Source organism: Seriola aureovittata, chromosome 3, assembly GCF_021018895.1.
Source record: "Seriola aureovittata isolate HTS-2021-v1 ecotype China chromosome 3, ASM2101889v1, whole genome shotgun sequence".
Taxonomy (NCBI): Eukaryota; Metazoa; Chordata; class Actinopteri; order Carangiformes; family Carangidae; genus Seriola; species Seriola aureovittata.
Window position 1 is genome coordinate 6,490,123 of NC_079366.1, and position 26,948 is coordinate 6,517,070.

At 41.8% G+C, this 26,948-nt stretch overlaps 1 protein-coding gene across 1 annotated transcript; it reads left to right on the forward strand.

Moving 5' to 3' along the window:
• Positions 1-184: 184 nt before the first annotated feature.
• Positions 185-26,113, forward strand: rnf38 (ring finger protein 38). The gene is made up of 13 exons (XM_056372504.1): positions 185-306; positions 1,335-2,000; positions 14,081-14,142; positions 19,567-19,769; positions 19,865-20,240; positions 20,340-20,504; positions 20,788-20,958; positions 21,529-21,714; positions 21,809-21,912; positions 22,046-22,130; positions 22,354-22,475; positions 22,604-22,703; positions 23,446-26,113. The coding sequence occupies exons 2-13, from the start codon at positions 1,415-1,417 to the stop codon at positions 23,506-23,508; spliced, it is 2,223 nt and encodes a 740-aa protein (XP_056228479.1). The 5' UTR covers positions 185-306; positions 1,335-1,414; the 3' UTR covers positions 23,509-26,113.
• The last annotated feature ends 835 nt before the right edge of the window (positions 26,114-26,948 follow it).

Here is a 26,948-nt window from a genome sequence, read left to right on the forward strand (position 1 = left end):
TTTTGCGTAAAGTGAGTAAAAAACAGCCACATTTCACACTTTAAAACGTTGTTTCGTGTTTAATTTGTCTATGTGAATGAATGGAAAATGCGTATGGTAATAACAACTACAAACGCTTTCCGTTTTCTGGTATCGATTGGGCAGGCCTGGTGAAATCCGACTTGAGCGTTGACGGTCTGTCACATTTCACGCTGACACCAAGCGAACACTGGGCTCATACACACACATTCACATACACTCAAGCAGGGCTCACTGTATTATCGACAGATCCGCGTCAGGAGTACAGTCGAGGAGAGCACATTGGAGGTAAGTTGTTATCAAAAAAACTACTCAGGGCAGGGGAATAAGACCGGGTTTCAGCGGTAGACTCGGAGGCGGACTCATTGCTTAAGATCGCGTTAATTTTAGCTGTGGTTCTTTCTTTGTAATTTTAGGTTGACCACTTTTTATCTCTCTGTGTGAGCTTTACTGTTTTCCCCTTCCCAGCCGGGAAAACATTACTGGGGCACCCTAACTCAATGAAATGACACTGAATAAGTTTTTACTCAAAGGCTTTTTGTTTTCTTACTATTAACCAAGCAATTTAAAGGGATTCGAGGCGTGGGTGGCTAGCTACGGGATTTTTCTCTGTGTTGGTCGGTGGAGGAGGAGGGGTTGGTATGGCTTGCCAAGCTAGCGAACGACATTACGCAGACTGCCTAAACAAGTTGAAATGGTTGTTAAAGTGGACAAAGTTGCCTTAAACTCAGTCCGGGGATACATGCAGTTATGAATAAGCGACTGTGTGTGATAACACGGTTGTTGTTTGGTTAGAATACGCGTAATAACGCGTTTACCACTGTATGCTATGCGCACCAACGTTAGCATACCCCCCCAACGTTAGCCTCCTGTGAGCTAGCGAGCCATGGCCGTAGTCGCTTCTCGGTTGTTATGGACCAAACGTCGCTTGTGAGCCACGAGATTCAATGTTACTGCGCCGTGAAAGTGGCTGAATAAAATGTTTATCTAAGTTACCGACCCTTGCCCATAGTTGTGTTTAGTTAAAACAAGAGATATCGAAAGTTTCTTAAACATACAACGTTGTTTAGTTGTTGAACCAGTTTAGGCAAGCATGCTGTTTAGTAATGTTACTTTGTCAAACTTCAGGGAAGTAGCAAGGCTAAGTACCAAAGTTACTACACTCATGCTTGTCAAAATAAACGCTGGCGGTTAACGTTAAGCGTTTGTGTAAACAGATCTATCTGGTGACTGTTTTGATATGCAGTCTTAATAGACAGTCCCCCACAGCTCGTGTTTAACTGTAAGCCACTCTCCAACGTTGTATTTTTAAACAGTGTCTAAAAGCTTCTTCTGTGAGAGGAAACGAGAGGAAAACGCAGAAAAAAAAGAAACAGAGGAAATCCCCCGAAAGGAAATGCCAATCGCAGCCGCTGGACAGCCAACGACCCAGGAGCCTAGAGTTTGCCCCCGGCTGCCCTCCACCCCGGAGCCTGTCCCTAAAGGGGCTGATTTATTCGACGAGGCGGGGGCGGCGGAGTCGGCGGAGCGAACAGAGTACGGGGGCGCGGAGGGGGGCAGAGGACTCGGGGGCTATAGTTACAGCCAGAGCGGCGCTAGGGGCTTTGTACAGCCCGGATCCACCAACGGCTCTCCGCCGCAGTCCCCAGCCGCGTCCTCATCTTTTCTCTTCCACCCCCTTCACCCCCACCAAATGGCCATGGAGCCCCCAAGGACTCGATCGCGCTCTCGGTCTGGATATTACCAGCAGTATGGTGGCGGGAATGGCACTGGAATTACTGGCAGCGGAGTCATGGGATCTAACCATCACCACCATCAGCAGCAGCAACTGCATCCACAGCAGCAGCACGGTGCCGGTTGCGCACCACTTGGAGCTCACAGCAACCACTCCGAGAACCAGCAGCGAGCCCCAGGAAGTAACGCCTCTCCCGGCATTCAGAGGCTTTCTTCGGTTCCTGGAGCGCACCGCATCCCGGCTGCAGGTAAATGTCCTCACTTGTCATTGTCACTGTGTATGTGGTTGTGTCCCCTGGACCAAGAGAGATAAAGGAATCGCACGTTTTATTTGACTTTTTCCTTCACATAAGCACCAAGTAGAAGTGACAGAAGTCGAGGAGTTTAATATCTTGGGGAGGTTTTTATGGGTAATTTGATAGAAGGAGGGGGCTGTCATGGGGGTGGCGTGACAAAAGTGTGCACCTGTGAACACATTTTGTTGTATTCTAATGAGACGGGGTGTTTTATGTGCTTGCCATGGAGCAGAGTGAATGTGGTGCACAGTTAGCATATACATTAGGTAAATGAACAACAGCAATCTGCGTTGTGGACTGGTGTAGCCTCAAACTTATTGATCTGCTGTGCTTAGTTAGTTACCCAGACTGTGTTTCTTAAGGCAAGGTGGCATGTCTATTTTAAGTCAACTACACAAATATTGATGTAGCTAGGTAACAAGCTTCATAGTGTGTGTACAGGCTAATCTTTTTCTATGGCCTATTCTTTTTCAAAAACTCTCGCAGGTAGTTGGGGTAATCTAGATAACACATGGCTTTGGCTTTGTGGACTGAAAGTGTTAAGTCGTGAACAAGAAGAAAACAGGCACTTCTCATATATTTCTATAGTAACACTCATGTTAACTTTAAGTACAGTCCCGTGCAGCTCACTGGGTGGATGGCACTAACTGTTTAAGATGCAGGTTTTTTCATATAAATACATTCAAATCATAGTATTGTAAATCTTCACTTGCTGTAGTGCTTTACACAAGAGAATCAGCTAAATGACAAAATAGGATGTGTCATGTTACACAGAAAAGGTTGGCTGTGGCCTCTATAATAACAGATATCCAGTGTCCTTAGGGATGTATGGGCATATTCTGTTTCAGATAGAAGGGGTTCTCTGCAAGTAACTACCTGGGTAGGCCATGCTTTGATATTTGTGCTTCACTGCAAAGCAAAACTTAGTGAGAGTGTGCATGGGCTGGTGCTGGGTGTAGAATACATGTGAGGGCACTCTCACACAGTGAATGCAGTGCAGTGAACCACATAACATTGAAACGGCACAGCTAGAGTTTCACATCCAGTGAGGCTATGGAAAAGCTTTTCTCTCAGCACACCTAACAGGCTTCTCAGGTTAGAAAAATGCTTGGTGGTTAGTTGTCTCCTGCAGTGCTTTCGGGAATATTATATAAGTGGTAATTTTGCAATGAAACAAACTGAAATGCTAAAGCAAAGAATTTATTTATTTTACTTTTTGTGCACATCAATCCATGTGTACAAATCTTTAAACTAAGTATAGATTTGAATTATTGACACCATGTAAGGGTTAAATGAAAGGAGGAATTCTTATTGCTGCTAATCTGAAACCTTCCAGTTTGTTCTGCCCGGAGCAGACTGACTACTCATACTGATTCTACATGTTGGAATTAGTTGTCATGCACTCAGGAGTGTAACAACCTAGTCATCCCTCTTATTGAGCAACTCATGTTTGACAGACAGGCTAACCCTGGAACACAAAGAATCAGTCCTAGGGTTAGCTTAGTCTCTACAGGTATAGTAACGAAGCTAACTTTTTTCTTTTGGGTAACTGCATTGTTGAATGAATAATTTGTATATAAAAGAACAGGACAATCTTCTCCCAGTCCAGATTCCTCTCATACAGCACCAAAAGTCTATTTCAGTTTTTATTCAAATAAAATAAAAAGAACAGACACCCTTTTAAAGGGTGACTGTGTATATGTGTACATGAGAGACCTAGCAACTGTGTTCAGAGACTGGAACTACCTGTCTGGCAGAGTGAGAGAAAGAAAAAACAAAACAGGTGAACACATGTAAAACAAAGGCTTCTGGACTCCCATCAATGTGTGTGTTATATGTCTAGCTTAAGGCTTGCTGGGTTACAGGGAAATCAAGCTCAAACATACAAGGACACAATCCTTGCATGTTTGTGTTAGAAAGGCAGAAAAGGAGAGAAAACTGAGACAAAGGATTAAATAATTAATAAAAATACAGATCAGTTTCCAAAGTCTCCCTGCATCACCACAGAAGTTGAACTAGCCATCGTCAGAGTTTGGTGGTCTGCTGTGACCTGTGACCCATACTCTGTCATAGTAGCTTGGCTATGACATGTAGGATAGAACAAATCAATGGATAGAATGACTGTATTGTATTTCCATCCAAATGGATTTCGATCTAGAGGGGGAGGCATTGGCTAGAGATTCTGTAGACACTCACTCATTATCGGGACTAATTTTAATCAGACCTGAGATGCACAGCACCCGAAAGACCAGTAATTCATGAAGAATATTGATCTTAAAACACAGTATTTGTATGTGTTAAGAAAAACTGACCATAGCAGAAATGGAAGAACATAAAAAAAGGTTGTGTTTGTTTAGTAGCTATGACGCTGCAAAGCAGTTGCTTTATTTAAGAATAAAAAATATACAACTGCTTTATTTTTGAGTAGTGTTTACATTGCTGACTTAGGCAAAGGAAACCTTAGGTCTAATTTATAGTTGAATGTTCTCTTACACAAGTGAAGCAGCTGGCTAGCTGGACATTTTCCAAGACTACACCTTTTATTAGACCCCCTTTCCACTCCAAGAATGGGTCCTGTTTGTTGATAGAGGGTGAGAGAGAGGGAGAGATACTTAGTCCATTCTTCCTATGCTAGTCACCTGCATCAGGCATGAAAGCTAATGATATCCCGTACTCTTCAATCCCTCCCCCTGTCTCCTCTCCTTGTAGTCCATTCTAACTCTTTTAGACCCTTTCCCCCCTTGTGCCTCAGTCTTTCATGCCAGTTTCATACTGTAGCACTGACACTTTTTTTCTTCTTCATCATTCTTTCTCATGCACTATTCACATGACTTTGCCCACCATGTTTGGAAATTAATGTGTTATGAGATAAAAAGACTCTTGAGAGATCATGTCTAAAATATCCAGGCTGAAGGTGCAAGAGAATTGCAGTACTTAAGCAAAAAGCGCCCACTAAAATACTTTAAACTGGTGCCAAATTGGTCCAAGTGGATAAAAACATCCTCTGTAGCAGTTGATATCCTATCCTGATTCTGACCCACCTCTGTCACAGCCTGTCCTCTCATAGCCACATTCATTTCTCCCTCCTCTTTGAATCAGTCTACCCTTTCTGTACCTCTCCAGTCCATTTTCTCTGGCCTCCTCCCTCACATTTGTCTAATGGAGGGATCATTTTAATGGATTGCCCAAAGCAGCAGAGGGGCAGACGCTCTTGCCACTCTACCTTTACCCCTCCACTCCACTCCTATCCTCTCCATCCTTCTGTCTGCAATAGAAGTGGAAACATAAACATGCACTCTGTTTTTTTCCCCCTTCCTTTGTCTTGTCGCCCAGGCAACCCCCTCCGTTTTGAAGAGAAACTCTTTCACTTGGATTGACCAAGTAGCAGGGGTTCCCTGTTACTCTGTCACTCCAAGTAAACAACAAAGCAGTCACTTTGGTCAGCAAGGGGTGATCCTGGGGGGGTAGAGGAGAGTGACCCCAAATTAGCTCTAAATCCAAGGGATGGGCTCTGATCTAGCTTGAAAAAAGGGGGGAGTTGGAGCAGGAATGCCAAAGGTTACTAAAAAATCCTGAATACGGTCATTATAGAGAGAATAGAAGAGTAAGGTCAGTGAGAGTACAAAAACCAAACTGGAAAAGAGGAGTAATAGAGAAGTTATTTTCAAAAGAAGTCATAGGTTGGATTGGGCAGTAATAAGAGTTGATGAAGGGAGGAGCGCAGTGCATGAGGTTTTGGAAAGTCATTCGCAGACAGAGGATGGGGATGGGAAGGGAGAGATGATCAGAATGAACTGCAGGAGTAATGGCAAAAGGAGAGAGTGAATATGTTTCATGGAATAGGGCTGACTTTGGAGGAGACACAGGGTGTCTGGGTGTGTTTTGTCATAAGCAAAGCACAGAGAAGAAGTGTGTCTCATAGACAGTAGTTGAGTGTGTGACCTAAGAGGAGGCAAGGATATTGTGACTGGAAAGAGACGGATGAAAACGATTGGCTGGGAGCAGATGGAGGCACGGGGGGGTGACTGTAGAGATGATTGAAGCCAAGACCGGAGGCAGTAAGTTGGTGAGTGGAGGTAAAGGTATGTGTGAGAAATGAATGAATGAATGTTGAGTGATTTAAGGAGAAGGAAGGGAGGGAGATGTTGTTTGTTCCTGCTGTTTGAATGTTTGCCTCCTGTCCCTTGATATAACTGGGAATGTCCACCGGATGTGGCTTGGTAGTGTCATGGGTGCAAATCCATGTTTCCAATGTCGACTGGACGCAGTTCAGATGGAGTGTGTCTTGAGGCAGCTGGACATGTGTTCTTTTTTAGCTGTCTCTCACTGACTGAACTGGGAACTTCATATTACCTTCATATTATCATATCAAAACCTATGTTGTTGGTATAGAAATATAGTAAAGAGGTACAGTAAAGACAAGTCAGTTCTCACCAGCTACGGATACCAAAACATCTACCATTTCTTTTTCTCACTGTTGTTTTTTAACCACCAGTTGCTTTTGTAGCAATTGTCTGTCTCAACAGTTTAGCATATTCAGTTTTTGCTTGTTATTTCAACACAACCCCTGTCTTTGTCGTTCCCTATTTCCTCCTCTTGTTGTCCTCTTTCTGCCTTGGTTGTAACTGCAAATCTGTGTAGATGCTTGTTGAGGTCGTAACTAAGACCTAAGTTTGTTTTGGGTGTTTTGTAGTCATATGGTTGTATGAAAACGCCCCCTTTTTTTTTTCAAACTTCTTGCAGCATGATCCACTTCTCTTCTTTCCACACACATGCTGAGTGTGTTCCAGTCATCATTTCGCCATCATATGGCTAAATATGCTATGTCGGAACATTCAGGGCCTCACTGTCATGGAAGCAATTCAAATATTCATTCCAAGCAGTTTAAGTTGTAAACAAGGAAGCATTCAGATGGGCAGCAGAGATTTTCTTCTTTGAAATTGGATTGATTTGGACAAACCTTTTCAGACAGCCCTCATATGTTGGCACCTGTTGTATACAAGCCATATTAACTGTGTGTGTTTGTGTGTCTTCACTCTGGTATTTCCTTTGTCTTGATAAAGTCACATCCACACTTATTATTAGCATCATACAACCATATGGTACAATATCTGTGGTCACTTAATGAGCTGAAGTTGTGAAAAAACTAAAGAATGAATGATTATTGAATTTTATATTTCTGAATTTTTTATACATGCACTGACATTGACCCTAGGCCCACTGTATGGATTGTGCATTGGTTATGATAATATTAATAATGATGATAACTACCTTAATTTATGTAGCATTTTTCTTAATAATGTCACAAAGTGCTTTACAAAAGAAATAAAACCAGACAAAGCCCTGAAGACACTGAACAAGTACATTTCTTACAAACTGTTTCCATTTAGCTCCTCAGACTGTAGTTTTAAATGAGTTAATGGCTCAGTTTGTGGTTGTAGTGTTGAGATTTATGATGGAAGAAGGGAATTAAGAGAGTCATCTATCTCTGCCTTTCTGTCCTTTACTTTCTCTTCACTAACACCGTGTCTCTCAGCTGGTTTCTGTCTTAATTGGGGGAGAAGGAGATTGAGAGAGGACAGAAGGTGGAGTGAGAGAGAGGGTAAGGAGTGTGAAAGAGTGGTTAACTGCATGTAGTGTGTGTGTGTTCATGTACTTCTACTGACTATGTGCGTGTGTACGTGCACACTCCTTGTTTACTTGCTGCCTGGGTGGGCTGAGAGCAGGAACAGAACTGTCAGAAACATGCATATGTACAGAATGACATCACTGCACTGAGAAGATGTTGACAGAAGTAAAAGTAACAGAGCAAAGGTAGATGGCACAAAAAGTAATATATGTTTAGCAGGTACACACTGATATACACTGAAATATCAACCAGTAGACCATACACTACTCTACACAGCACAATGGAGCTGTTATTGGCAGTGAGACTATATGGCCTGGCAATGCAGTCACACAGGTATCATTTTTGGGCTGCTAATGTGCATTTGTGACAGCTTGCCGAAAACTACCTTAAAAGTTCTCTTTTAAATTAAAACTAGCTTTTTGAGAGATTCTTTTTTTAATGTATTACTGATTTGTATGTCTGCAGTGTCAGCCAATGTGTTAGAATTAGCAACTGTCTCTTGCTTGCACAGCTTCTCAGTTTTATGACCAAAAATATAACAGCAAGATGACAAGATGTAATGGGTTCATTTCAAAAGTTGCCAAAGACTGCCCTAATACTGCCTCTATGAGCCTTAAGAAAGAAACTTTACAATCCTACACACATAAGGTCTTTAAAGCAAGTAGAAGAATATATCAAATACTCCCCTAAGACATCTTTTTTTGTAGAAGGGATTCTTTGAAAGAAACAACGGTTCTGAGCCAAACAATTGTCTTTTGCAGACTCTTTTTTTGTTTAAAAAAAAGTCTAAGAAAACAAAAGAGAGTCAGTGATTTTTACCAGATTACATTAGATGATATCCATTAACTAGATGACTGGTATTCAGCCCTTTTTTTAAAAGGCTGTTATTAACCCCTTAATAAAAGATGGTAAGCTGCTGCTAGGTCAGGTGTGGAGAGTGTAGAAGGGTATAATGTCCTTGGTTACGGATGAAGAGAAGGAGGTTATGGGTAGCTGTAGTTCACATCTTCAAAATTCAATTCCACATTATGTGCATCTGTAGGGCTGTTGGTCAAGGAAGGATATGCAGCAGCATTGCATTTATTTTCTGGTTTATTTTACTTTCTATACTTTCTCTGGGGTACAAACAGGTTTCCTTCCTGTTTCTTTATATTTCCAGTGCTTCCTCATTTTGGCCAAAGTAATGCTGCTGTCTATACACAGAATAACTTGGCATTCAAGTATATTGAGTGCAAACACCTGCTCATGTTCACAGGCTGAGGGATGTATAAGCAGTTTTTTAGACTTGCGGAAAAGTGCAGGATGGAGGAGCAACCTCAAGGACTGCAGCAGTAACGGAACAGAAAGGAAGATAATGAGAAAGATAATGAGGAAGGAGAGAACAATAAATAGATGGAGGAGGACAACGAAGTGGGAGAGAGGTAGAGTCATTCCCATCTCTATAGGCACACACATTTACCATCAGGCCTGTGTGTGACGCAGTGTTAGGCAGGTAATGGCTGGGCAGGCGTTACATGCCCGCCTATTTTAAGCCTGTATGCCAGCTTGTTACTCGACGCTGCTTTGTGCTAGGGTGTGAAGTGTGCTATGACATGTGTTCAGGAGGCGGGGTGATGTAAGAGGTGTGCATGTTTGTGTTACACATATGCTTGACTGAAATTGCCTTAACTTTCTGTACATGTTATGTAAATTGGTACAAGTTCTGCAGCGGTCAACAAGACTTCTGTCAATTTTCCCATTTGTTACTGTTGAGCTGCCGATTTTTTAAGTAAGACTGTCACTTATCTGCCATCTTATCTATCCAACCAGCCTTTCTATTCACCCACTTTCCTCTCCTTTTTTCTTTTTCGACTCACGAGGGGGAGAGGTAATTTAATGGAGAAAGACTGCAAAACAGAAGAGAGGAGGGTGATGGAGATCATGGACAGAGATGGTGTGATAGGGAAAGCAAAGAAATGTGGATGCTGTGAGATAAAGCAGCAGGAATATATGGGAGAGAGACAGGCCGGCTGATAGGGAAATAGATCGGTGGCAGGCACGGATGGTGATGAAGTGATGGAGAGTGTGAGGAGGAGGAGGATGTGTGAGGAGGGTGTCTGAGCTGAGTGCGGGGGAAGGGGGGGTTGGAAAGGGAGGGAGAGGTGGAGGAAATGGATAGAAATAGCTGATGCACTCTGAGGCTTACAGAAAATCAATAGCAGTCAAGAGGGGAAGCCACAACCCCCACCCTTCTCCCTCTCTCTCCCTCTCTGACTGCTCTCTCACCCTCAACTCCTCCACTCTTTATCTTTTCCCGTCTCCCTTTTCCCCCCTTAGTGCTCTCACCCTTTTAATGTACGTTTCCAACCTTATCCTCTTCTTCTGTACCTCCACTTTGCCCTCTTCCCGTCCCCAATATTTCTCCTCTTCACAACCCCGCTTCCTCCTCGCCTCCCATCATTGTTGCACCATTCTTGTCTTTTGCTCTTTACTATTACAGGTTGCTGCATGCTTTAGATGAAAGAGCAGGGATCATCGTTCATAATACTTTTTCTTTTTCTTTTTCTTAACTTTCCAGAACAAACTGATATGTTCATTTTCTGCTGTTTTGGGATGGTGTGGTTGAATGAGAAAAAGGGATGGTTTTATGTGGTCTGCAAACTTCATTCTTCATACTGTCTGTAAAGCAAGTATTGATTGCTTAATATTTTGTGCATTTGAATCGCTTTCCACCTTTTTACATTTAAACTCACACAGCAGCAAATACTGATTGGGCAAAGCTGAATTAAATTTTACTTGCATGTCTTTACATGGCTCGATAGTTTGACCGTTTCACTCGCATTTGCGACTAAAAATAGATGTGTGCAAACTGTAAAATATATTTAGTGGCACGTGTGTGTGAAAAAAGTATTACAAATTTCAGCTCCAGCTACCTCTGCTTTTTTTTTTTTTTTTTTTTTTTTTTTTAACCAAAAAGGTAATACAACACTATCAACAATGAAGCAGTGGCTGCACCGAACCGATGTTGTCCATTGAAAAGAATCATGTGATCCACTCTCAATACCACTTTTTCTGTCTTAAGAAACTAAGTTGACAATTTTTGAGCATTTAGAATTAAGAGGAACTACTTTACTATCCAGCTGTTCATACGTCACACAGTTTAAAGCAGTTTAAAGCATAATTACATAATTAGATAAATACAGTTTGAAGCAGAATTAATAAAAAATCAAGTGTACATTTTGTATTCAAATTAATGAAATCATTTTGCTTGTAAATGTTCTCTTGTATCCCTTACTTAAGGAAAAACATATTATTTGACTAATGTTCATTGTCCCCCCCTAATTTTTTTTATTCACTCCTTAATTTCAATTTACTATGTGCTTCTTGGCATCAATCAAGCCCTGATTTATTTAGTCAAACTGTGTGCTCTGACATTACTGAATGCCAGTCGTAACGTTTGTTGTTGTTTTCATCCTTGTCTCTCTCTCTCTCTCTCTCTTTCCTCTCTCTATCTCTCTCTCTCTCTCTCTCTCTCTCTGTCTCTGTCTCTCTCTTACTTACTTTAAATCATAATATTCCATGCTGTCTGGTTAATGCAGCAGAAAATTTTTTTTTTTTTTATATGATTATCTCCATCATGATGCAGTCTGTTGACCTTTGTTATTCTAGCAATGTTTTTAGTATTCCTTATTGCCAAAACTATCATCTGATCCCTCATTACCTATGACTACTTTCTGTTCATATTCACACTCCTCTCTATGATGGATACCATCTCATCCCAACTGTAAGTCTAGAAAATTACAACTTGTCCTCTGTTATGGTCAAAGTAGTTTGATTAAAGTGATACATTTTCACTTTGCAAATTTCACTAAGATAGAAAACTCATCTTTATATCTTTATCTTTACTCATCTCACCAAGTCTTTATACTCTGGTGTATTGGTGCAACATACCTGCACTTCAAGGTTAAACATCCTCAATGAGTAATATAAATGAAACTTATTCACAATTAACATGTTTGCGACAGTGATGAAGTTTAAGGTGATGCATGTACATGTTAAATGTACTTTTCATTGAACTCATTGGTTCAGTTCTCATGCAACACTGACATCAACTCTAGCTACTGTGTGTCTGTGTCTGTGTGTGTGTGTGTTTGTGTGTGTGTTCATAAATTCCCAATATCTTTCTAGAAGTATGTGTGTGAATGCACGCTCTGCTCTGAGCTACTAGTCACAGTGTGTTCATGCAGACAGTCTGACTCTGGTTCTTGTCTCCATGTCTCACTGCTCTGAAGCACTCTGTCTGTTCTGCCTCTTGAGCTGTGCTGCTGCCTTAAGGTCCAGCTCACTTTTCTTCTGTTTGCTCAAGAATTTGACTACACCAACATGCAAACAATAATAATCCATATAAATCTCAACACGGGCCCTTTCTTAGCAGGGGAAATGAGATTCAACAAGACCCTGTGCTGTGCAAGAATCCCTGGTCCTGCACAAATGAAGTCACAGATGAGAATATCTTCCACATTTCCATTTCCAAATTTCATCATATTCATTAAATCTTCAATATTAGCATCCTCTAAAACAATTTACCATCTCCACACACATTGAAATCCATACTGCAATGCTACTATTCAACTTTCCTTGAGGCCCTAAGTGCAGAGACTAGATTGTGTGGACTGTGCTGTGTGCAGTCTGTGTCAGACCAACAGCGGACATGATGTCATCCAAACATTTTAAACCTGTTCTGTAGCTTCTCTATAGAGTGACTCCATCTGAATGACCCTCTCTGACTCAATTTACCGGACTCTGACAATGTGCAAGTGAGACCATATTCAGGGAGGGAGCTGGATTTTTGCCTATTGTGATCAGTGAATGAGTGTCTTACAGAAAAGCGCTATGCAGCCGGCAAGTCCCCTGAATGCTTCACCACTGCTCTGTCCCCAATCATCTCTATGAAAATAGCCTGTTAGCTGGTTTTTCACTACACTAATATAAGCTTTACTTGCCCCAACCTTTTCAATCCATTTATTTTGCCAGCTCTGGGGATTGGAGTATGAGAGGAAAGGCTTTTTTAAGGATTGAGGAATTCAGTTGTGAAAACCTCACTCTGTCTGCCTCTTCTTTCTCTTTCTCTCCCCTTCTCTCCTTTGTTGTCAATCAGAGCTGTTTTTCAAAGACGGAGGCTGTGAGCAGGAACAATCCCACAAACAAACAGCCGAGAGGTGAAAAATACTCTTTTAAAAGGCTGTTTTGCATCTATTCCCTTCTAGTTTAGCTTTCTTCATCTCTATGGTAAAGGTAGCCTTGTCTGTAGTGCCCTTGGGAGCACTTACCCTTGGAGTGTATACCACTGCCACCATCTGTGGTGAGGACGTCCCCAGCTAAAGACGTGCCCATGACAAGGGGAAAAACAAAAGCCAGAATAAATAGAAAAGACAATAAAAAGATGAAAGGATTGTGGAAAAACAAAAGAGTAAAAGTCTTAGCCATAATGCGAGCGGCGGTATCATCAGAAAGCTTCTCTAATCCAGGATTACTGTGTTTATTTTGTGTGTATGTCTGCCTGTGTGTGTGTGTGTGTGTGTGTGTGTGTGTGTGTGTATGCATGCATGTGTGCACCTACATCTACTGCCTCTGATCTGACACAAGAGTACACCATATGTGTTTCAGTCACTTTTGTGCTGTACACATGGTCAGCACCCCTCAACACACAAACATGTTGTCATTGTTTTTGCTGTTGTTTATTAAATCCAAGTTGCGTTAGAACAATAACAACAAAAGGATTAAATGTACTGGATGTAGATGAAGAGGGGACTCCCCACAATGCCTGGGTATAATGGTGCTATCAATTTCAACAAAAGGTATTACCAACATGTTGTGTATATTGTATTGTAAAATAATACACAACACTGTGATAATTATTGCCGTAGCATTCAAACTCACACAGACCAGGACAAGACTGTGTTGAGTGTAACGATCTGTACGGGGGATTGTGTTTATCTGTAAATATGGGAAGTGTAGAAAAATAATGGCCTTTTTAAACTGCTGTATCAAATGCCATCCAACTCAAGATCTGTGTTTATACTAGTGACACATTGGCTGGTGGTGCAAATGGGGTCACATAAAAAAACAAAAAAAAAAAACCCATCATAAATATATTAAATAGGCAGTGTAGTATCAGTGTTGGTAAATGGAATTGTATGAAAATGTCTTTTACATACAGTATCTCAATTTCAGTATTGTTTGTGTAATATCACTGAACTTACAACTTCGGATCAGATATATACCGGAACTAAAAATTGATCTTTTGATGAACAAAATCTTGTAATTCAAGAGACATATACAATTATAAAAATGTGGAACATGTAATACACATGTTTTGTCTCACTGTGTGAACTGCTCTGCTCTTTCCCATCTCTCTGTGTAGGAGCCTCTGGTGGATCCTACCACTGCCACCCAGACCATGCATATGGAGAGGAGAGTGATAAGGTAAGCTGCCATGCACTAATGTCAATGTTCACACCAACACGGGACATGTAGGGATGTTTGTATGTTACACACTGCTGTGGCCCCTGATTGAGATCATGCTGCGCTGTGACTGAGTATTAGATAATATCGTCTCTCAGCTGATACTGGGGTGAATCACTAAGACGCACACACACAGAACCAGACGAGATCCTGATAGTGTGTGTGTGAGTACATGATGTAGAAGCAGTGTGTAATATGTGAGTCTCATCCTGCCTCCAGTGAACTCATAGTTGTCTTAAGAGAAGAGGAGGCTGTATTGTAGCCAGTAAATAAGATTGGATTTTTTCATTTTGTTGCTGCTGCTGCTGCTGAGAGTCATGTGTTACTAGTGATGAACACTAGTGACACATGACTTTGACCTACTGTGATCTTTAATGGAATATACACTGTGTTTTTTTAAATTTAAAATGGTTTTAAATATGATTTTGTCCAATAAAAAGCACTCACACATGTCTACTACAGATGCACCAATGTGAAACACCGCACTTCCACCACTTCCAATTAGTTACAAAGATGTGCAGATACAATAAGAATTAGTTAAGTTTTTATCACATTATTACTCTGATCCATAAATGACCTGTTCACAGTTTTGTTGTTTAAAATATGTTTTCTAGGGCAAACTTAAAGTAACAAAATAAAACATTTTTGATTTTTGATTTCATAATTTGCAGTAATTCAAACAAAGGAAAGGACTTTTGGGGTAAAATGATAAAATGAAAAACTTTAAAATGAAAGTTATTTTCCATCCCTTTTCCTCAGTTGGAAGCTGAGTAATACCTGATGTTCTTCTCTGTGCCGTACTCTCAGGCGCTTAATCATGTTTGTTGTGTAGATGTTTTTTAACAGAAGAGCCTCCTTGAGAAACTTAAACACAGCAAAGTTTGCAAATAGCAGCTCTGCTTTATGTTCTGTGAATGCTGAAGTATGTTCCTAAATTATACAATTTGAGATTGCCAGTAGCAACATAAGCCTGTGGCAAGTAAGCCCTCCATGAAATGTAAGGATGGAGAAATGTAAAGTGCACTGGTTTGTTGTTTAATCATTTTCCTTATGGGCAGTTGTGATCATATTGCGCAATTAAATCCATGATTACAGACCGTTTAGCATCTGTTTTAACTGAGTCGTCCTTTTTATCTTTCTCTTTTATCTATTTAAATTGATTTATATAGCTGTTTATTTAATTTTCATCATTTAATTTATTTTCTGTTTTTTTAATATTCTATTTAAAAAAAAAATTTTTTATTATTTAAACTTCATCATTGTAAATGAGGACCAGCCCTCGATTTCCTGAGTTTGGCAATATACTGTATGTATATATATGTTTTAGTTTTTCTGTATTTGAATAATCAGCTGATGGCCAATATTGGAAACTTTGTTAAGCAGCTCATTACTGGATGATATATCCTTGCACCCTTATGTCTACATTAAACAAATAGCTTTTCCATTCTGTTGAGAGTTTATTAGAAAAACTATAAGCTTAAATTCATAAGGGGAAAAATAACATTGTATATTTTCAAGATAGTATTACTGATAATTTCAGCAATACTGCCATGTAAATGATGGCAGTAAATGGCATGAAAACACACACATGTAGATCAAATAGGCACAATTTAAAACCTAACCAGACTATACAAGTGTACTTCAGTAAATGATCATCACCATCACAAGTGAAGGGCCTGCGTTAAGAGCAGATGAAGCGAAAACGGAGAAGGAGATGAGGGGAGGCAGGATCCTGAGGAAGGTGTTGCAGAAAGCTTGGAGGGAGAGAGAGAAAGGAGGGAAGGAGGCAAGGCCAAAAACAGGGAGGGGGTATTGCTAATGATTTCACCTCCAGCTGTGGGACTTGGTTGGAGGGAGAGAAGGGAAGAGGAGGGGAAGGAGCAAGGGAGGGAGGGGAAGGAAGGGAGGAACAGTGGCAGAGGAAACAAAATGGGCTTTGAAATCTTGTTGATGGAAAGAAAATAAGTGGGGGAGGGAGAAGTGTTTGAGTGTTAGTGGAAGCATGTCTGCAAATATTAATGAATCCGTAAAAGCAAATGACCATATTTGCTCAGTGTGCACATTCATGCACAATTTCTAGAGCATGAATGCTGGAAAAGAGGACGCTGGGCTCAGTTGTATTTCTCAGGCTTGTGTTAGCATGCACTCTGGGATTCTCTTTATTTTGGTTCTCAGCAATGACAGCGAAGCCACAACAGCTGCTGGCCACAGTAACTGCGTGTGTGCAAGTGGATGCATGCATTTCCCAAATGTGGACATAGTGAAATAGAACGTGGTAGGGTGTGTCTGCACTCATGCTTCAGGATGTCTGTTCAGCCTGGTGTGTGCACTCAGTGAATGTGGACAGAGTGAAAGGGGATGGGAGGGTGTGTGTGTGTGTGTGTGTGTGTGTGTGTGTGTGTGTGTGTGTGTGTGGTGTGTGTGTGTGTTGTGTGTGTGTGTGTGTGTGTGTGTGTGTGTGTGTGTGTGTGTGTGTGTGTGTGTGTGTGTGTGTGTGATTGGTCTCTACACTGTGAGCACTGCAGAATGTGCTGTAATATCAGCCATAGAGCAGTCCGCAATGTTTCTGGGCCGTGCTTGGAGTCACTGCGTGTATCTGTTTGTGTGCATGTTAAGCTTCTGAAAGTCAGCAGGATTTTTTTCCCTCTATATGTGGAAACACATTTGGACCAGACGTGTGTGTTCGTGTTCACACAACAAGCTCTCTATGAAAACATAAGGCCACATTATGGCACATTGCTTGAGGACACACAAATGCACACTCCTTTGTCTGACACCGCTCCCTTTCCACTAACGCGGGCAGACAGGCCCATCAAACTTTCATACTAATGGGCAATAGTCTGCATGTGTTAAGACAGACTGTATGTGTGTTTGTGTGTGTGTGTGTGTCCTGTCTAAGAACTTCTTGTCTTGTCCCCCCAGATTTCAGGCTGGGGTCTCGGACAGGACAGACATAGTAAAAAGGGGGAGGGAACAAGACTGGGCTGGTTGTTGAGGGGGGTCGGTTGTTGAGCGGGGGGTATGTCAGGGTTTGGATGGAGGAGGCTGGCTTAGATATGAAAATGGGCACAGTAGATGTCCCAAGGGTTTTGGGGTTGGGGCTAGGCTGGTAGAGAGGTTGTGGGGTGTCGGGTTGGAGGAGAGGGGGTTGTTGTTGAGACGAACAGAGAGGGGTGGTTTAGGGGCGGGGGCGGCTCCGGTGCCCTCGATCCTATGTCGAAATGGGCATAGACAGTATGTGTCCTCCATATCTTTTGATAAAATGGGCCGTAGAAATGTTTCTGTTTTTTCCTCTCCTTTTTTTTTTTTTTTTTTTTTTCACAAAAGTCATGCTATATGACTTTTTAGTTTCATTAAGTGCCACTAGCTGTTTGATAGCTTGTGTCAGTTTATTCAAATTCATATGAATAGTTTATCTACATTTTTGGTTAAAACAGATTGCAAGTACCAATGGTTGATGAAAACTTACTTTCTAAAAGTGATTAAAACTGAGTCAGTAACAATGCAAGGAACAGACCAAGTTAGTAAAGATTTTGACTAGTGTCAATAAAAAATAAAGCAGGAGCCATTGCAATGAATTTTGTCTACTATTTGAAAGGATTTGAGGCAGTCAAACCCCATTCCCACTGCACACCAAATGCTGCCTGTCGTAGACATTCAGCTGGTACTTGCAGAAACAAATTAAAGAACAAAAATGTATTTTGAGCAATGGATGAAGCAGGGAAGGATGTGTTCAGATATAATGTGGTAATATGGCTTTGAAGGGAAAGTCATCTTGGACCCAAATGTCCAGGCATGGTAATTTACAAGGCTTATGAAAAGACAGACACACTGAAAACTGTGGTGTGTAACCCTCACTACGACCCAAATTTCTTCTGTCATTTAGGGTCTGGTGCGCCCTTAGGCTCCGCCAAGCTTCACCCCTCTCTCGTGTCTGCCTGTTTTACACACTGACTCTACTTCTCTTATTCTGCCAATGCCTTTTCCTTCTTTCCAGCCCTCTCCTATCATGCAGTCTCCTCCAGTCAAGACTAATTTAAGTCATTGTTATTGTTTGTCTTTCCCATAAGCTGCTCAAGCTCAGGTCACATTTAGTGCTACATGTGAGTGATAGAGCCATTAGGGCACGTTGTGTTTGGCCCTACAATCAAAACACATTTTGTTCAGGTTTGTTGGAACAGCAGAGTCTGTCTCTAAAGAGCTTAAGAAGGTATTGTTCTTTATAGAACAATATGAAGAACTCAAACAGTGGCAGCTGCCCATGTGTGAATGTGAATTTGCATGTCTGCAGGCGTTTCCATAACTGTATGAGTGTGAGTGTGTGTGTGAGTGAGAGAGTGAGTGAGTGTGCATGTGTTTCTGCTGCCTGCTCTCCAGCTGTTTCCTGTTAGCTATCACACTGCTCTCAAGGTTGCTGAGCTGTATATGTAAGTCTGTGTGTGTGTGTGTGTGTGTGTGTGTGTGTGTGTGTGTGTGTGTGTGTGTGTGTGTGTGTGTGTGTGTGTGTGTGTGTGTTAAAAGTCACAGCCGCTGAGTCATTTTTATCACACTTTAACAACGTGTCTCCCCCACAAAGAGGAGAGGTGGAAGCAGGGATCAAGTAAGTAGAGGGAAAAAAAGTGTTGAGACGGTAACTATAAGGAAACGTGTGTGTGAGTTTGTGTGTGTGTGTGTGTGTGTGTGTGTGCGTGCTCTTTAAGGAACCTGTGTGTTCTTCAGAGCACAGCTAAGGTCCGCGTCAGGAAGAATGACTAAGAACTGACACATGAGCGTGTGTTTGTGTGTTCTTGCCTCATCAAGTGCCAAGTGTGAGAGTCACTGCTTGACTGTAAGTGAGATGAGTCACAGATGAGTTGATGGGGCTGAAACAAGAGAAAATGATAACACCTTAGTCAGTCTAAACCTGCGTGACTACATATTCAGCTACGTCTCTGGTTTTGAGTGTATCACTGAGTTTTTTGACTCAAAGTATTTGCCTAGCTCTCCAGTTGAGGGTGTGTACATATGACTCGCACATGGGCTTGTGAGAGCTTGTCTTGCGTTTGCATTTCCTCGCAACAAGAGGAAGTGACTTTGAACCCTCAGGACCTCAGAGCGCTGGTGGTGTAATATGCTGTCTTTCACACCAACACACACACACATGCGCGCCTTCAAATGCACATAAGCATACACTCACTCTGGATCATACAGGAAATGCCACGAGTCACAAAGGAACTTATGTCTATGCAGTAGTATGGATTCTAGGCCAGAGGGAATGTCAAGCATGGTGAAATTGATTTATTTGATACGAGTGCTATGGGTCACTAACCACAATACCCATCCCCTCTCCCACCCTCCTCTCCTTTCCTCTCTTTCCTCCCCCATTTTCCACCCCTCCCTCTGCAGAGTGAGGAAAGCCCCAGTCCAAAGCGCCAGAGGCTGTCCAGTCAGTCCGTCTTGGAACAACTAACCTCATCCGCCCCCCCACCATCCACCCCATCTCCCCCCATCCGCCCCTGGGAGTCAGGACCCCCAAGTCGGAGGCAACCTCACCCCCACACACACTACCACCAGGAGAGATGCCTCACTCCTGCTCGGCACAGACGCAGGTAAGTGAATTTTTTGATTTGTACAACTTAGTTCCGCTGTGATGAGTTAACTGAAGGTCCCAAATATAAAACCGCCCCTTTCCTCCCACCTCTAGCCCTCCAGCAAGGCGTCAGCGCGGCCGTCTCTCCAGACCTACCCGCCACTTGCCTCCACATCACCACCCCTCCACTCAAGGCCCTGCACCTCGCCTATCGCCATCAGAGCTCCAGGATGAAAACTTCCACCACAACCCCCATCCCTCCACACACCAGACATATACAACACACACACCCAGCACCTATGGTCAGCCCCCCACAGCTGGTGGCAGTGGTGGGGCAGGTGCAGAGGAGCCCCGAGCTTTCCACCCCCCTACCTTGTCGCCACGGCTACTGCATCCGGCTGCTCACCACCACCATCACCTCCATCATCAGCAACAGCATCATGTGGCGCAACAGCAGCAAGGAGCCATGGTCATGGACTTGCATGAACAGGTTAGTGTGCAAATGTCAATTTTTGTTTGAATATGCCATAGTGTGTGTGTGTGTGTCTGTGTGTGACTGCATATCAACTGTGGTGTGATTTCTCCTCAGCTGCAGCAGGCCAGTGTACCAGTATCCTACACCGTGACCCCAGTCCCTCCTCATGGTCTTGCAGCACCTTTGTGTAGTGGTCAGCACCTTCCCCCTACCTGCTCCTCACAACAGCAGGTCCCCACCTGCAGTGTGGTCTTCAGCACTGGACAACACTACCACCCGGTGAGAACACAGTCATGTTTAGTTTGTAGTGTCTGTGTTTGTTTGTTAATAAGAAGCACAGTGTGCTGTGCACTCTCTCTTACTGCTCAACTTAAGAAAAAGGAAAGTGCTTGAGGGAAAGTGGGTAAAAAGTAGCAATTACCAGCAGCGATTTCCTGCTTGATAGCTCTTGGCTGCCACCTTGTGGCAGGACTCGGCACAATTCAATCACCAGAGTGAGAAAATATGTATTTAAAACATTTCTCTTTTTCCTTTCCTGCTCTTCTTATTCACGCTTTTCCAGATGCTGCAGGCATGTTCAATGCAACATTTGCCAGTGCCCTATGCATTCCCCTCACTGCTGTCCAGTGACCCTCAGTTCCTGCTTCCTCCTCCACCTCACATTTCTCACCACCCGCCCCACCTCCCCACCCCCGGACAGTTCCTGCCTTTCCAGACACAACAGCCTCGATCGGTACGTGAATGAATTCTGTTTTTATTTTTTACCTGATATTTATTTAAATTAACTTGCATCATTATACAAGGACTGATGTATACCTTTATAAAAAAAAAAAAAAAAAAAAAAAAAAGCCACCAATATTTTCTACAAGTATTTAATGCCCTCAAACAGAACCAGTGAATAACAAACTCATAGTTCAATTAGTTTTCTAGTCATCCAAAGAACAGGATCTACAGAAATAGTATTTGCATCTAACAGCACTAGCAAATGAAATAAACTATGTATGTATTAAGTCGTCAAAGCAACATGATAATTATGTTGTGTTTATCGAAGTTTTCTTTTGCATAAGTATTTTATGATGACATTAATGGACATATACTGTAGATCAATGCGTCATAGCGTATGTCATCACAGTCATCCTCTTTACCACTGCAGCAATAATTGAACAAACAGATGTAACTGTAAAAATCTGCTGTCCGACTTTTGTTGAAATGCCCTTCAAAATAAAACAACAGCAGACGTCTTTGTCCCAGTTCTTGTCCCACCATAACATCGTGATCAATAATGTAGCGTGTTTCTTCTCAGCCGTTACAGACGATTGAAAATGAGGTTGAGCTTCTGGGAGAGCAGATTTCAGTGGGTGGGGGCTTCAGCTACGCTCACCACCATCACCATCACCATCACCACCAGCCTCCCTCCACCCTGCCGCCCTCCACGCCACTCCAGTTCCTCTCGCACCATGATCCCCTGTCGCAGGAGCTCTTCACAGTGGTGAGTACATCTGTTAAATCGTGTTTGTTTTGGAATAAAACATTGTGTAATAAATTGGAGTGATAATGTGATACTTCTCTCTGCCCTTTCACAGCCCTATCCCCACTTTATGCCTCGCCGATTCACAAGCCGGCGTTACCGCTCTCAGCAGGCTGTTCCCCCATCAGCCTACCACCCCAGCTTCCTGCCTTACTTCTTGTAAGTCTTTCTCACTTCCTTGAGTTTATGATGATACCACACAATCGAATTTGCTGTAGATCTGATTATGCCCCAGAGAGGTTACATACAACCTACTAAACTCGTGTCCCTTGTCTTCAATCACCTGTCACAGGTCCATGCTTCCCGTGCCCCCGAATGTGGCCCCCACCATCAGTCTAGAGCTGGACGTGGATGACGGAGAGGTGGAGAACTATGAGGTGGGTCGAACTGCTGACCCACAACATGTTCTTTTGAAAGAGAGAACCATGAAATCAACGCAAATTAATTGTTTTGTAAACACTGACACACATGTACCATGAAATCCAGTCACTGCAATTTAAGTGGTTTATTGAAAGAATACCTTTTTTTTTTTTTTTCCTGACACTGTGTCGATTGTAAACTTTGGCCTCCAAATTTTGCTTTTCTGTATGAAACCTTCAGGCCCTGTTGAACCTCGCAGAGCGTCTAGGAGAGGCCAAGCCCCGTGGTCTAACAAAGGCGGACATAGAACAACTTCCATCTTACAGGTTCAACCCCAACAACCATCAGTCTGAGCAAACATTGTGAGTACCTCCCTCTTTGAAAATGTGTGTGGTGAGGATTTTCTGTTATGGGTGGCTGTAGGTTTGTGTTAGTATGAATTTAACTTAATTTGTGTGTTAAATGGCACCAACGTTGCTTTGTCTTACAGGTGTGTGGTATGCATGTGTGACTTTGAGTCTCGCCAGCTCCTAAGGGTCCTGCCCTGTAATCACGAGTTCCATGCCAAATGTGTAGACAAGTGGCTTAAGGTGAGTGAGGACAACTGCATGTCTTAAGATATATCAGCTGTTTCCCTCTGGGCTCCGTCACACCAGAAAATAACAAGGCGAAATTCATCCACGTCTTACGAAATATGTGGTTCTCCAGGCTTGGTGATGTGATGACTACTCACAGGGCTAATTGGCAAGCGGATGGCTAACATGCTGTGAATGTGCTAGCGTTAGTCAGTCACAAGAGCTCTCGGAGCTGTTTCTGTTTTCTCAGTACTCAGTCTCGTATTATTACCCCTGGCGTTTATTTTTCAGGATAGTACATCTTTTCAGTTAATAACTGAAGGTAGAGAAAAGCCAGTTAGCAGAAAGTTAGCAAGCTTGCTAATTGGACAGTTAATTGACACAGTTTACTTTTTTGCAATCCATTCTTCTTTTGTGGATCAGATTATACCCTGACGTTTTATACAAAGGCTGTGATGAAAGTATAGAACAGCACCACTATTAACTTAGCTTCCTCTGTTATGGCTTTTTGATTGCTATTGGATTGGTATTGGAATAGCTATAGATTAGGAAAAAAAGTGGCTTTACTTCACTCCCACAAACAAATCCCTGAATCCCAGTGCGATAAAGGGATTTAGCCACAAAATTCACAGTTGCAGATACTGGTGTGACCGGGCCTTTAATCTGCTGACTTTGTGTCTATCATATATTGATCTTTTAGGTACATTTTTTTAAAAATCTGTTTTAACTTCATCTCCTTATTTTTCATTCCTTCCAGGCTAACCGGACCTGTCCTATCTGTCGAGCCGATGCCTCTGAGGTCCAGCGGGACTCTGAGTGACCTCTGACTCGTATCGACACCCAACACCCACACTCCCTGCCTCCCACTGACTCCCCTTTGAATGCACAAACCAATCAGTGAATTTATCTCCTTTTCTAAAACACCATCACTCACAAATTCTGCCACTTAACTGGGACCAGTGCTCCTTAATCCTTCACTCTTTACCCTCCAGGACAGTGAACAGTAATTCTCTCCTGGGATCAGCATTTAGGGGTGTGGAAACTTCCTACTGACTCGAGCTCACTTAATTGCTGGACTTCCTAGGCCTTCTGTTTTGGACTACTATTTTGCCTTCTGCTCATGGTTCCTGCTTTCTATGAATGGCCTTTGAAACAATGCAGGTGGACATATATATGTGTATTTTTTAAAACTCATTATGAACCCTTCCAAACTGATGTGACCTGATCAGTCTTTTACGGATGGACAGAGAAAAGACTGCTTTGAAAAACTTCTGTATAGTTGAACTAACAAATCCTGAGGGAGAATTGGCAGTCCAAAGATTATTTAAATTTCATTGTTATTAGTCTGGTTATAATTAAGCATTCAAATCATGAATTGCAGAGACTGTCATTTCTGCCAGAGTCATTCTAATTACAGTTGAACCTAATCAGTCCATGTGTATCCTTGCATTCCTTAACGTGAGCGCAGTCTGTGTGGGGTGAAACAAAGATGCTGTACACTGTGTGTCAAAGAGCGAGCTACTTTGGAACGGTAAAAAATATGCTTTATTTTCTCTAGATGCGTATGTGTGCACGTCTGTGCGTGTGCGTGTGTGTGTGGGTGTGGGTGTTACTCTTCCTGTGGTATTTATACAGTTCTTGTGGCACAATTCATTCACTAAATCCCAAATTCTATTTTTTTCCCACTTAACTTCAAACTGATTCAAACTTTGTTGCCAAGCTTAGAACCAGGAACTCCTCCAGGGAAGTTCACAGTGCTGTGTCATGTTTCTTTGTGTTTATGCCACAGATCATTAACATAATCTACAACCTTGGCTCCATCACTCCATCCCTGCCCATCTGACATTGTTCTTGTCTGAAAGGAGTAAAGTCTGAAGGCTTTTGAGATACTTTTTTTTGTCATACAGTATTTCCTAGCCATAATGAAACAAATCAGGACTATTAGTCTCTGTGTCATCATATCCACTCAGCTCTCCTGTAAGGCACATTGTGTGATAGATAGATCTTACAGAGCTGACCAGGTGGATGCAAAACATTCATCAAAAACATCTCCAAAACTGTCCTTCATGCTCAGTTTACTAGCTTTCTTATAGGAATAAGGCCTTTGAGGACACGTGTCTGTATCCGTCTTGGTACACAAGCAGCTTTCTGTGTGTGTTGGCAGATGCAGACACAGTGTTTTCTCCATCACTGACAGGGAACAAGTTTAAAGAGACTTATAAGGTCACAGCTAAATCTACTGTTTCACCAGACGCCGGATCTGACACTTCAGCACTTTAATACGTAGATTTTCTCTCTTTTCATTGTGAACAAACCACTGATCAGTTTTCAGTTAGTGTGCGTATGTGAACAAACATTTGAATGCATTAAAAACATACATCTCCACTCCTAGCTTCTAGTACCTACAGTACCCCAATGTGTCAATGCTTTTATTTCCTCTCTGCACATCTGTACATGTCCAGAGGTTCTTGTTTTTTTTTTATCTGTTTCTTAATGATGCTTTTTTAAATCTCTGTAAGGCCTATGTCAGCATGTCATAATGTAACTCCAAGATGTTCACCTCATGCACAGAGCAGGCTTACTCATGTAATTTATCACTATTTATCACAAATGGCATGTTGCGTCAAGATGACTGCCTAACATAGGACTTAGAGAGATTGTGTTGACAAAAGGTTGGTTTGGAAAGTTCAGCCAGGCACCTGCAGTCTTACATCTGGGATGCCTTTTTTTTTTTTTTTTTTTTTTTTTTTTTAAACTTCATTTCCCAGGTACAACTTGTATCTACCTAGTGTCACCACATCAGACCAATACATTTGTTTAAACCTATTTTAAATGCAAACCAAGTGTATCAGTGTCCAGGAAGAACTCTTAAAAAAAAATAAAACTCCTCTTCAGTGTTGTCAGTGTATAAAGTCATGTAATATCCATGGGAATGTTGGGAAAATTTCCTTTGGGGTCAAAGGTCATATTTGTGACTGTATGCATCCATTTTGTGTCTTAGGATTGTTTTTGTGTTGGACAGTTTTCTGTTGCTTGGTACACTAGCAATTACCTCAGTCCCACTATTTATGTCTTTTCAGAAAATGGTGCAACCAGTATGATTAGTGCTTATCGAGTCATTTTGCTAATGTTTTCCATGCAAGTTGTTGGGTTGTTTGAATATTTTTTCCTTTTAAACTCTATGAAACTCTATCATTAAAATGGTGTCATAGTAGTTTCATCATGTATTATATCTGTAACCAAAATCATTTGAAGGCCTGTTATGATAATGAAATTTTTAACAAACATTTGTACATTTTGTATGAGAGTTACTAGTAATACTTTATTAAGTAGTGCAATGATTTTTTTAATCCCTTACCCCATCTTTTGGATTTCAAAAGCTGGTTCAATAATAAATGTATAACATCCTCTTCTAAAACACTGTTTTTTCCTTCTCCTGTCTGTCCGCTTTTTTTTTCCACTGAGGTGCAGAACACAGTTAAGTGATGTGTTTTGAGGACACTCCACTTGGTGGCAGTGTAGTTCTGTTATAAAGATGGCCCTGTTTTTTCTCCTGGAGTTGCACCAGCTCAGTGTCACCAGTGACATTTGTTTACTTTCCATCAAAATGCTATTTTTACTTTTCTTCTTGACCTGTTCAAATCAAGTGCTGACAACATCTGTAATCACCAACATTTTGATCAGTATAAGATTAATTAATTTTTTTTGAACATCTCTAACAGATAACTGTGACATTTATTTTGTAATTTAATTGCATAATCTAGGATTACTTGTAACTAGGTAAAAAAAGAGTATAAGGTGTTGGGCCATCAAGTGCTGTCAGAACAGCAGCAATGTTCCTTGGCATTAACTCTGCAAGTTTCTGGACTCTGGTGGTGGAGAGCAATCTTCCATAGGTGTTCAATATTCAGTGACCCCCCGCCCCCTCCCCCCATGCCCTGTGTGGAGGTATCTGCATTTATGTTTCTCTACGTCACCCATTTGTGTCTGTAAGATACAGGAAAACCTGCCTTCAATTTCCTTATGGCAGATAGTGTTAGCTGGTGTTCCACTAGCCGCATTGCTGTTGATCCAATCACAGTGATAAGAGGCTACCATTATTCTATTATCAACTGCCAATTAACTTTCTAATCAAAACAACACAACAGAGACTGAGGTTGAACGCTCAACTCACCAAAATAAGAAATACTGAACCTTCTTTTTCTCTCACACAATAGTCTTTAAAGTCTACGTATACGCTGGTTAACAGGAGAGTGAATT